Here is a 12,424-nt window from a genome sequence, read left to right on the forward strand (position 1 = left end):
TTTTGTTTCTTGTGTCCTTTGACATCTCTTTGGTCTTGGCCATAGTGAAGTTTGGAGTGTGACTGTTTAAGTTTGTGGACAGGTGTTTTTTATACTGATAACAAGTTCAAACAGGTGCCATTAATACAGGTAACGAGTGGAGGACAGAGGAGCCTCTTAAAGATGAAGTTACAGGTCTGTGAGAGCCAGAAATCTTGCTTGTTGGTAGGTGACCAAATACTTATTTTCCACTATAATTTGCAAATAAATTCATTAAAAATCCTACAATGTGATTTTCTGGATTTTTTCTGTCATAGTTGAAGTGTACCTATGATGAAAATTACAGACCTCTCTCATCCTGTTAAGTGGGAGAACTTGCACAATTGGTGGCTGACTAAATACTTTTTTGCCCCACTGTATATGCATATGTTGTGCTGTTGATGACATGAAATGGATGACACACACACTTTATGACAATCTTGTAGCATGTCATATTTTGCATAGAGTATACTGCAAGTGCAGTCTATTTTCTTATGTCTTCAATATATTATCCCGGAGTACGAACGCATGCATATAAGCTACGCACGCACGCACGCACACACACACACACACACACACACACACACACACACACACACACACACACACACACACACACACAAATGATTGGTATGTCCCGTCGTGCACCTATGATGCTGGTGCTATGGTGCTGGGGAAGCCAGTCTGTAGTGGTCCCGTATTTTAAAAATGTAATGTTAGGTAGTTCTTCACCCTGGAGTCCCCTCAGTCTATGGAGGAACGATCTAACATCAAGTTGTAAAATACTGAACTTGGCCTTTAAGCATCACCATATTATTTTGAAATTGTGTTTCAAATATTGCATTTTTGGACAGCTCCTGTCTCCAATGCTCACGGCTCAAATCCCTGTTCCGTCAGAACATGGAACACCGTTCAATCGACGGGTTGATCAGAGCTCATGCCTTAATGACCTCATCCTCGGTGGATTAGTGTGGCCTGGAACCTGTTGCATAAGATGTGTAAAGCCCACTAATGAGGATGGGCCCATCGTCTTACTCTATAGATGTTACGAGGTAGTAAAAGGGGCGTAAACCATTCTCACCACTGAGTGTGTTGTTGACGAAACATAGGAGAGACCTAATCCTGGCTGGCTTAGCTAGCCTAGCAGCCTGGAGCCTCAAGAAACATTTAACACTGCAGGAGCTGTGATTATGTTGCTTTTCCGGGACAATGTTGAGCGCCCGGATTTTCAATGTAGCAACTGTTTGCTTGCAGAGAACTACAGGAGCGAAGTGGCTACTCTTAGCAAACAAGTGGGGAACCCACACCCGCCTACTTTTTCTTTCTCTTCTACCCCAGTAGCCGGACACCACTCTGGCCTGGTGGAAGTGTCGCTGCCGTGTCGGCTCTCCACAATCGTCTGGACGGTACCCTGCAGGGATCCCTCCCTGAAGGGGTCTCCCCCTTCCCTGAAGAATGGAGCTAGTAGAATGCTCCTGGATGACTTGGGGGATGTTCCTGTTCTCAATCCAACTAACCAGCCATGGAGATATGTCACTTGCCGTGGAAGTCGGAAACAGCGTCCTCTGGCAACGGGGGCCTCCTTGGAGTTGTTAAGTCCAGTCCAGACCAGACACAGACCAGAAACAGCTTTGCGGGCCTGGATCCAGAGGTACCTGCGCCTCTGTTCTGTCTCCCTCTCCGGTGGCTTCTACCTCGTGTTCAGATCCTCAGAGCTCCCACCCTCATCTGACCGTGAGGCTGTCTGAGGCTCCTGCCCATTCATCATCCACAATGGATACTACATACGGCTCGAGTCCATCGGGCCCACCTCCCTTAAGTCCTCAAGGGGTTTGCAAAAACACTTGAGGTGAAAGAATGGCCGGATCTCCTCAGCCATTGCACCCTGTGCTATCCTGGGGCACGAATACAGGACATTACTTGGCTGCTTCTGACCGTTCTATGACAGATGCCATGAACTGACACTGTCGTAGTCCATGTAGGGTCATACAACATTAGGAGGGCTAGAAAATTGATTTTAAAGAACTGATTCTAGCACTGAAAGATTCCCAAAATCGGGCCAATTATTTCAGGTCCGGTACCGTTGTTGGGATGTGGATGTGAAAGATTCAGCAAACTACTGGCAGTATACACCTGTCTAAAAGATTACTGTAGCTCTGTTGGAATCACTTTCACAGAGTCCATCGAAATCATCTTGGTTCCAGGACTCTTTCCACGCACTTCAAGACCAGTTCAGTTAATCCCTACCATTGTATCACTGAGTTGTCATAATGCTGCAGCAAATGTACATTATCCCAGGGGTGTTGGCAGACACAATGTAAGTAACTTCATTTTTGTCCCCTTAACTGCCATGAATGCCTCTGTTGATCCTAGAGCTATTGTATGCTATAATCATATGCCTATGAACCAGAGCTATACTGTTAGCACTGAAGAGGTATGTATTAGTAGGAAGTCCATTGTGTGCAGCTCACCCTGCACAATCAGTTCAAAGAAATGTGCATGTCTACTTCTGATAAGCTTCAGAGTAAAGTATTAAAAACAATCATCCCAGAAAAGTGCCATAAATTGCCCACATTAACATATGCAGCCTAAGAAACAAGGTTCATGTGATCAATAATGTGCTAGTAACAGATGACATTCATATGTTTTTTACATTGGATAAAAGCAGAGACTCTGAGCTAGTATATCATTCACTGCAGTTGAGGAACAAATGGGAAAGTAATTCTGCTTTGAAATGTCATAAACTTGTTACCCAACTTTTTAGAAAATGGCCCTTGAATGTTTTGGTACACCTCCTGGAGAGCTCTTCTTTGTCTAAATTCATTCATCATCGTTCACGGCCTTAGCCCCACCAATATATTAAAGAATTCACATGTGAGGCCATGTGCTAAGCCGTGAGTACGGTAGTGTACAACCAAGGATTTCAAGACAAAAGGCTGGTTTACACTACTTATATCAACATGTCTATATACAGTTGTCTTAGTGACATCATGAGGATTCTATTGTCTTCCGACGTACAACTTGTCATTGTGAAAAAGTAGAAACACAAAACGACAGGCTGCATGACATCAGCAGCCTACGGGTCCAAAATAGCATAACTGGTGCATTTTAACACCAATGAACCCATCCATTTAAAAATGAATTTAGTATATGTGACTGACCGGCTCAAATCAGTCTTATGTAGCAAAATTTGAAATTGTGTTTTTAAACTGGAAAAAAATAGAGACTCAGAGCTACAAAATGGTATATCATCCACTGCATTTTTTGAGAAAAAGAGGGTGAATGTTTTATTATGGTACAACACTATCATCAACTGTTAGATGTTATTTTTAAGGTGTAAACCTCAAAAGGCCTCTCTGTATCTTCCCTCTCTGTGGCAGCTGACAGGGTGTCTTCATCATCCTCCTGTTATGAAAATGAACAATTTTGTTGTTCTACTCTAATCCATTACGAAAAATCAGTGGAGTATTAAGAGTACTTACAACTGTATGGAGGTCTATTATGGCAGTAGGCTCCACCAGACAGATTACACCATCAATAACTGGTAGAAGATGAAGATTAGACAGTAAAATTATAATTTTGCCCAGAAAAGTACACCACCAATTAGAATTTTGTGTTTACAACAGTGTGCAGGCCACATCACAATTTTTTCAAATATACAGTGGCTTGCAAAAGTATTCATCCCCCTTGGCATTTTTTCTATTTTGTTGCCTTACAACCTGGAATTAAAAAAACAATTTTGGGGGGGCTGTATCATTTGATTTACACAACAAACCTACCACGTTGGAGATGCAAAATATTTTTGTGAAACAAACAAGAAATTAGACAAAAAAAATAAAAACTTGAGATTGCATAACTATACCCCCCAAAGTCAATACTTTATAGAGCCACCTTTTGCAGCAATTACAGGTGCAAGTCTCTTGGGGTATGTCCCTGGAAGCTTGGCACATCTAGCCACTGGGATTTCTGCCCATCCTTCAAGGCAAACTACTCCAGCTCCTTCAAGTTGGATGGGCTCTGCTGGTGTACAGCAATCTTCAAGTCATACCACAGATTCTCAATTGGATTGAGGTCTGTGCTTTGACTGGGCCATTCCAATACATTTAAATGTTTCCCCTTAAACCACTCGAGTGTTTCTTTAGCAGTATGCTTAGGGTCATTGTCCTGCTGGAAGGTGAACTTCCGTCCCAGTCTCAAATCTCTTGAAGACTGAAACAGGTTTCCCTCAAGAATTTCCCTGTATTTATCACCATCCATCATTCCTTCAATTCTGACCAGTTTCCCAGTACCTGCCGATGAAAAACATCCCCACAGCTTGATGCTGCCACCACCATGCTTCACTGTGGGGATGGTATTCTCGGGGTGATGAGAGGTGTTGAGTTTGCGCCAGACATAGCGTTTTCCTTGATGGCCTAAAAACTCAATTTTGGTCATCTGACCAGAGTACTTTCTTCCATATGTTTGGGGAGTCTCCCACATGCCTTTTGGCGAACACCAAATGTGTATGCTTATTTTTTTCTTTAGCAATGTCTTTTTTTCTGGACACTTCCGCAAAGCCCAGCTCTGTGGAGTATACGGCTTAAAGTGATCATGTGACACTTAGATTGCACACAGGTGGACTATATTTAACTAATTATGTGACTTTTGAAGGTAATTGGTTGCACCAGATCTCATTTAGGGGCTTCATAGCAAAGGGGGTGAATATATATGCACACACCAGTTTTCAGTTTATTAGTTATTTTTTTGCGTTTTTACTTCACCAATTTGGAATATTTTGTGTATGTCCATTACATGAAATCCAAAGAAAAAAATATATTTATATTACAGGTTGTAATGCAACAAATTAGGAAAACCACCAAGTGGGATGAATACTTTTGCGAGGCACTGTATAACTCAGAGTCACCTTAAAATAGATTATTATGTCTAAAGGACAACTAGGAATCTGAAAAAGTAACAGCAGTCAATTACAAAGAATTGTACAAGGCGATTAGTGTACCAAGTTGTGTTAATATGGATGGGTGTGCGTTACTGAGTTAACACTGGCAAAAGGATGAATGTACATATATCATTAATTTGAATAACTAACCTCTCTATGGTAGGTGAGACGCTAACGTCCCACCAGGCCAACATCCGGTGAAACTGCAGAGCGTTAACATTCTAAATACACCATTTGTTATAGTATCTTACATCTTTTAAAAGATTAACGTCTTATTAATCCAGCCGCTGTGTCAGATTTCAAAAAGGTTTTACTGCGAAAGCAAACCATGCGATTTTCTGAGGACAGCTCCCCGCACACACAAGTATTATTAGCATTTTCCAACCAAACATTAAAGTCAGAAATAACAATGAAATAAATCGCTTACATTTGAAGATCTTCCTCTGGTGGCAATGCCAAGTGTCCTAACTACACAGTGAATGTTTGTTTTGTTTGATTACATCAATTTTTATAGCCTAACATGAAACATTTGTAAAATGCTTGCGTCGTGATTTCCGTCTCATTCAACTTTGGACAAAGCGTTCGTGGTAATTACACACACTCAACAAACGTTTATCCAGTCATGGTTGGTTTCATTGCAATCCTCTGGTTGTTACTAACACAACCATACTTGATGGTTCTTTTCCCGGGACGTATTGACCGAAGCAAACCGGTTTGAAGACACCAATGGCAGGACCGGTCTATCGTTGATTGACTGTATTTTGGCCCAATGACCACTTATCATCTTGAAATCTATCATGGACGATAGCCAATGAGCGGAGGAAAACGGCAATATGTAATGGTTATACGTTCTAAGACCAGCCTTTGTCGTAAACTCTGGCGTAAAATAGGTTAATTCGCCATTGCAAATCATACTTGACGGAGCCACGAGTGTTACGCATAGCAGTACCTAGTCCATAGCATTTTCAGCAAGTTTATATATTTAAATTATGGTGAATAAATCAGGAAAAGCTAAGTATACAGATTTAACCCAAAATTTCAAGGAAATTGATAGGGAAAGTGAGACTGAGTTGCTTCAGCACCTTCTGTCCCCTCTACCTCTGTCCCTTCTGCTCCAACCAGTGGTGTTCACCTGCCCATATTCGTCTCTGCAGGCATGAATGTGCCTCTGGGCAAAAAGGGCACAGTAGGGAGAAGTCATTGTGTCCTTTGTCACAGGATATGCCCCATCACCTGCACCACCTGTTCAGTAAGCCACTGCTTTACAGCAGAAAGAGACTGCTATGGGCCATGGCACCAGCAGCACAATATTGTGTAGAGGACTGAGGGTCTTCACAATATTGTAAATAGAAAATGTTTAAATACAGTGCCTTGCGAAAGTATTCGGCCCCCTTGAACTTTGCGACCTTTTGCCACATTTCAGGCTTCAAACATAAAGATATAAAACTGTATTTTTTTGTGAAGAATCAACAACAAGTGGGACACAATCATGAAGTGGAACGACATTTATTGGATATTTCAAACTTTTTTAACAAATCAAAAACTGAAAAATTGGGCGTGCAAAATTATTCAGCCCCTTTACTTTCAGTGCAGCAAACTCTCTCCAGAAGTTCAGTGAGGATCTCTGAATGATCCAATGTTGACCTAAATGACTAATGATGATAAATACAATCCACCTGTGTGTAATCAAGTCTCCGTATAAATGCACCTGCACTGTGATAGTCTCAGAGGTCCGTTAAAAGCGCAGAGAGCATCATGAAGAACAAGGAACACACCAGGCAGGTCCGAGATACTGTTGTGAAGAAGTTTAAAGCCGGATTTGGAAACAAAAAGATTTCCCAAGCTTTAAATATCCCAAGGAGCACGGTGCAAGCGATAATATTGAAATGGAAGGAGTATCAGACCACTGCAAATCTACCAAGACCTGGCCGTCCCTCTAAACTTTCAGCTCATACAAGGAGAAGACTGATCAGAGATGCAGCCAAGAGGCCCATGATCACTCTGGATGAACTGCAGAGATCTACAGCTGAGGTGGGAGACTCTGTCCATAGGACAACAATCAGTCGTATATTGCACAAATCTGGCCTTTATGGAAGAGTGGCAAGAAAGCCATTTCTTAAAGATATCCATAAAAAGTGTTGTTTAAAGTTTGCCACAAGCCACCTGGGAGACACACCAAACATGTGGAAGAAGGTGCTCTGGTCAGATGAAACCAAAATTGAACTTTTTGGCAACAATGCAAAACGTTATGTTTGGCGTAAAAGCAACACAGCTGAACACACCATCCCCACTGTCAAACATGATTGTGTCCCACTTGTTGATTCTTCACAAAAAAATACAGTTTTATATCTTTATGTTTGAAGCCTGAAATGTGGCAAAAGGTCGCAAAGTTCAAGGGGGCCGAATACTTTCGCAAGGCACTGTAGTTACCCTTGTTATTAGTTTATGTTTAATTATTATTATTATTATATATTTTTGGGGTGTGTGTGTTAGAATAGCATTTATGTATTTTGTATATAGTTATTTCCTTCAATGTATCACTGTACCAATTCGGCCACTTGGGTACATTTGTGTGGGACACCTGGTTAACTTCATGCTCAATGTCATGTAGCTCGCTCATTTTTGGAAGTTATCTGTCTAAAACTTTGCTCAGCTATTGTTGCCGTCTTATGTTCTTCATTCAAATCATCCCCAGCATCCTATCTGTATGTTTTGGCTGTTCTTGTTCATTTGAAAGATTCAGCAACAATAAAAAACAGAAAACGTATGTTTATTTCCTTGTATTTTCTTCTACCAGATCTATTGTGTTATATTCTCCTACAATTCACATTTACACATAATTCAGAGTGTTTACTTTCAAATGATATCTAGAAAATGCATATCCTTGCTTCTGAGCCTGAGCTACAGGCAGTTAGATTAGGGTATTTTTTAAGTCGGAAGTTAAGCACTTTGTGAGTATGTGTATGTTTGTGTGTGTTAAGCACTTTGTGAGTATGTGTATGTTTGTGTGTGTGGTATATGCTGAGGGTACACCCGAAAAAATACTGGCACTGGGTAAATATATGACAGAACACACAGTGGTATATTTTGACCTAGTCAGTTGGTTTGTGTGAATTGGGTTGTTTGGATTACCCAAACATGGGTTAATTTAACTGTCAGTTGTATTTTTATTAACTTTCATGATGGTTTCACGCAGCAGCTATCTTTTTTAAGGTATTCCATAGGATATTTTCAGGAGGCATGACCTATTAGGGAAGTGGCTATCAGTTATTTTTGGCCACCCAGAGAGGAAATGTTTCTGTTAAGTTTGTACACTGAAAATGAATAGTTCAATATTTTTGCAAATTATTCCTTTTAATTTAAAATGAGTAACATTAACTATATAATGTAACGAAATGGTAGCATTTAGGATATGCAAAGTCTCTTAAAGAACTCATACACATGTGTAAGTCTTGTTAAATCTAGAAAAGTGCCAATATTCAAACTTGGCATGAAATAATGATACAACAGAACAGATGAACTGGAATGACATTTACCCTCACGGGTGGCCAAAAATAGCAATCTGAAAGACACGCCCCACCCACCTCTTCAATCTTGTGATCTGACCCACTGGGTCATATCTCAATAACTCAGCATGAACAACCCAACCTTGCACTTTTTAAAGAAAACAACCCAGCTAAGTGACCCAATACATGCAACCCAGAAGTTGGGTATTCCAAACATCCCAGAATTTTGTAGATTAAAGGTAGTGTATATTAAAGGTAGGGTGATTAGAAAACAATACTGTTTTTTATTCTGAAACACTGGGGGCTAAGCACACCAATGTCCAATTCTATGTGTAGTCTGTTGCTTTTGCATTTTTTGTCCTCTTGCTGGTTGATTTGGATTATAGTGCTACGATATTTAAATGGATGATCTGTATTTATGTGTGTGTGTGTGTGTGTGTCTGTGCATGCATTTGTGCGTGTCTAGCTGAACTACGCAGAGTCCAGGCTGACCCAGCTGGAGTCCTGCCGCTGTGAGAGGACGTGCAGTGCCAATGGTGTGGTCTACAGAGACAAGGAGCTATGGGTGGAGCCAGAGAACTGCAGGAACTGCGGCTGCATGGTGGGCATCCCACCCGTCACACAGATACAATAACATTGTATCTTTCTCCTCACAATAGTCGATAACTTCACCTCACACTAGTGAATTTGCATATTTTGGGAATATTCAAGTCAGTTCAATTTACAAAATAAAAAGAACATTTAAACATGTACAATGTTTCAATTCACAAAATAAAAAATATACAAATAATGATAATGATGCGCAATAAATAATATTAATAATTAGTATAATTACTATAAAAGAGAAATGGGTTCTATAACTGCTTCAAATATTTTAAGCCAGACCCTAATTGGGATGTCAAATGTTATGTTCCTTTTGATGCCAAAGAGGCTCAAATTGGATGTTCCTTTTGATGGCGTAGAAGGCCCTTCTTGCCTCTCAGATCATTCACAGCTTTGTGGAAGTTACCTGTGGTGCAGATGTTTAGTCCCGAGGTATGTATCGTTTTTGTGTGCAATAGCGCAACATTGTTTAGGTGGAATGTGGATTTTTTGGAACACCATTATTTTTGTCTGACTGAGATTAACTGTCTGAGCCCCGGTCTGACAGAATCTGTGCAGAAAATGTAGGTAATGCTGTAGGCCCTCCTTGGTTGGGGACAGAAGCACCAGACAACCTGCAAACAGTAAACATTTAACTTCAGAGTCTAGTAAGGTGTGGTCGGGTGCTGCAGACTGTTCTAGTGCCCTAGCCAATTCATTGATATAGATGTTGAAGAGGGTGGGGCTCAAGCAGCATCCATGCCTTATCCCCGGCCCCGAGGAAAGACATTTGTGGGGTTTTTTTTACAAATTGTAACTGCACACTTGTTGTTTGTGTACATGGATTTTATAATGTTGTATATTTCCCCCCCAACACCACTTTCCATCAATTTATATAGCAGACCCTCATGCCAAATTCAGTCTAAAGCGTTTTTGAAATTGTTTGTTTGTTTGTCAATAAGGGCATGCAGGGTGAATATGTGGTCTGACATTTGTTCAGAAAATTATGCTGTTAATTATAATGCAGATGATTTTCCCAAGGTTGCTGTTGATGCATATCCCATGGTAGTTTTTGTGTTCGAATTTGACTCCACTTTTGTGGATTGGAGTGATCAGACCTTGGTTCCAAGAATTGGGGAAGAGTTGAGGATAATGCTAAAGAGTTTAAGTATAGCCAATTGGAATTTGTGTTCTGTATATGTGACCGACCGGCTCAAATCGGTCTTATATAGAACATTTTTGTTTTTTTATACATGTAGAGACACAGAGCTACACAATGGTATATCATACACTCCATTTTTTGAGGAACATTGGAAAAGTAATTCTGCTTTAAACTTGTAAACTCACTTTGGAGAAAATGGCCTTTGAATATTTGGTACCTACTGGAGAGCTCTCCTTTGACTACACCCATTCAGCATTGCTCACATCCTTTTAAGCCAGCCCCACCCATCTCTTTAGGGATTCACATTGAGGTCATGTGCTAAACAGTGAGCAGTGTAGTAAAGATTAAGACTAAAATTGGTAAGAGTAGTAGCCTACAACAAGGAACATTTTCAGGTAAACAGAAAGTGTCCAGATACAAATATTTGATTAATAAATTCATATTAGATAACCCAGACACACTTGTCTAAATGTATGGGTAATGTGAAAGAAATGCTATAACCCGAAGCCACATCCAGTGGTGGAAAAAATACAAACTTGAGTAAAAGTCTTAAGTGTTTGGCGGACTGAACACCTCAAGATAAAAACGTAATATTCAATATCGGTATGTTAGACTAAACATTAGCACTACACAATCTGGTGAGTAATAACTTTCAATCTGGATCACAACACAAAACAAATCATAAGACTAGAGAAATGTATTGACAAATATTACAGAAACAAGCAACACCCAAACATGACAGAGAGTAAGACAGGGGAACCTATTTCAAAACGAAAATGTGACTCTTGTACAGACACAGACAATTTAATATTTTCACCACCGGGAATGGTAAAGGTTGAAACCGATCTGTTAAAATCAATAATTTACAAACTAGGGATACTTGAACTAGTCAGTAAGGATATTAAGGGGTTTAAGGCAAGCCTCAAGATGAGTGATGAATAAGCTGCGACATTGGAGAAAGACACAAAAAAGCTAAAAGTGACAGTCAATAAGATTGAAACCGAAGTTAATTAACTTGAGAACATCGTTCTGAGAGATGCCTTACTTGACATGCAGACTAGATCCATGAGAGAGAATATGGTACTTACAAGTATCCAAGAGAGAGAAGAAGAAGTTCCTGAGTCTGTAGTTAGAGAGTACCTCCTTACAGCTCTTCAGATCCCACGCGGAGCTATCAACAAAATCCAACTCAAATGTGTACCCTGCTTTGAACAGAGAGGGCAGAGGTATGAACGCCCAATTGTTGCCAAATTTGCCTTCTTTAAATATAAAAAAAAAAGTTTTTATATGTACACCTAATGTATTTATTTATGGTCCTATATTGATGGAACGGTCCACAGCCCTATACCCTAGACACTCACCTGAATGACCCAGATACTAAGGACAAGTCCCTATCTGTTTTATGGGCCTCCTGTAAGCGGCCTGTATGCAGACAAAATGTGGTCAGAGACCTTCTAGAGCAGCACCGCCCCCTCAAGATTCTGAGCCTGCTTGGCAGGTATGATCCTGCAAAGCCAAAGCACCCTGATGGGAGAGCATAATATACAAGGAAATTCTCAATGCTGCTAATGAGAACCTTGACGACCTTGTACCTATAGATAGATGACCTGGAGCCAGTGGGTTTGGCGACAGATATGGACATGATGCAGACAATTACATTGATGGAAGCAACAATCTATCCACAATATTAAAGCTGATCCACTCCTTAAAAAAAGTATTTGGTTTGAAATATACTTATTATCAAAAGTAAATGGGAAATGTTTAATTTCAAATTCCTTATCTTCTTGGGGCACCTATCCCTTTAGCGGGATCATTTTCATCAACACCCGCTGAATTGCAGTGCGCCAAATTCAAATAAAATTACTAAAAATATCTAATTTTCATGAAATCACAAGTGCAATATAGCAAAACATAGCTTAGCTTGTTGGTAATCCACCTGGCTTGTCAGATTTCAATACAGCTTTTCGGCAAAAGCATAACAAGCGTTTCTGTAAGAACATCTCTCTCAGTAGACAAAATATTACAAACACTAGCAGCCAAGTATATTGGTCACGAAAGTCAGAAAAGCAATAAATTAAATTGCTTACCTTTGATGATCTTCTGGTGTTTTCACTCATGAGACTCCCAGTTACACAATAAATGTTTCTTTTGTTCCATAAAGATTATTTTTATATCCAAAATACCTCCATATGTTTGGCGCGTTATGTTCAGAAATCACGA

At 40.1% G+C, this 12,424-nt stretch overlaps 1 protein-coding gene across 1 annotated transcript in view; it reads left to right on the top strand.

The window, feature by feature from the left end:
- Positions 1 to 12,424, top strand: part of LOC110526153 (protein kinase C-binding protein NELL1) — a 408,096-nt gene that overhangs the window by 141,775 nt on the left and 253,897 nt on the right. The window contains exon 8 of the mRNA XM_021606800.3: positions 8,927 to 9,061. Coding sequence (XP_021462475.3) covers positions 8,927 to 9,061 — 135 coding nt within the window. The remainder of the gene's footprint in view (positions 1 to 8,926; positions 9,062 to 12,424) is intronic.

This window comes from Oncorhynchus mykiss, chromosome 6 (assembly GCF_057628025.1).
Source record: "Oncorhynchus mykiss isolate SJ-2025 chromosome 6, ASM5762802v1, whole genome shotgun sequence".
Lineage (NCBI taxonomy): Eukaryota > Metazoa > Chordata > Actinopteri > Salmoniformes > Salmonidae > Oncorhynchus > Oncorhynchus mykiss.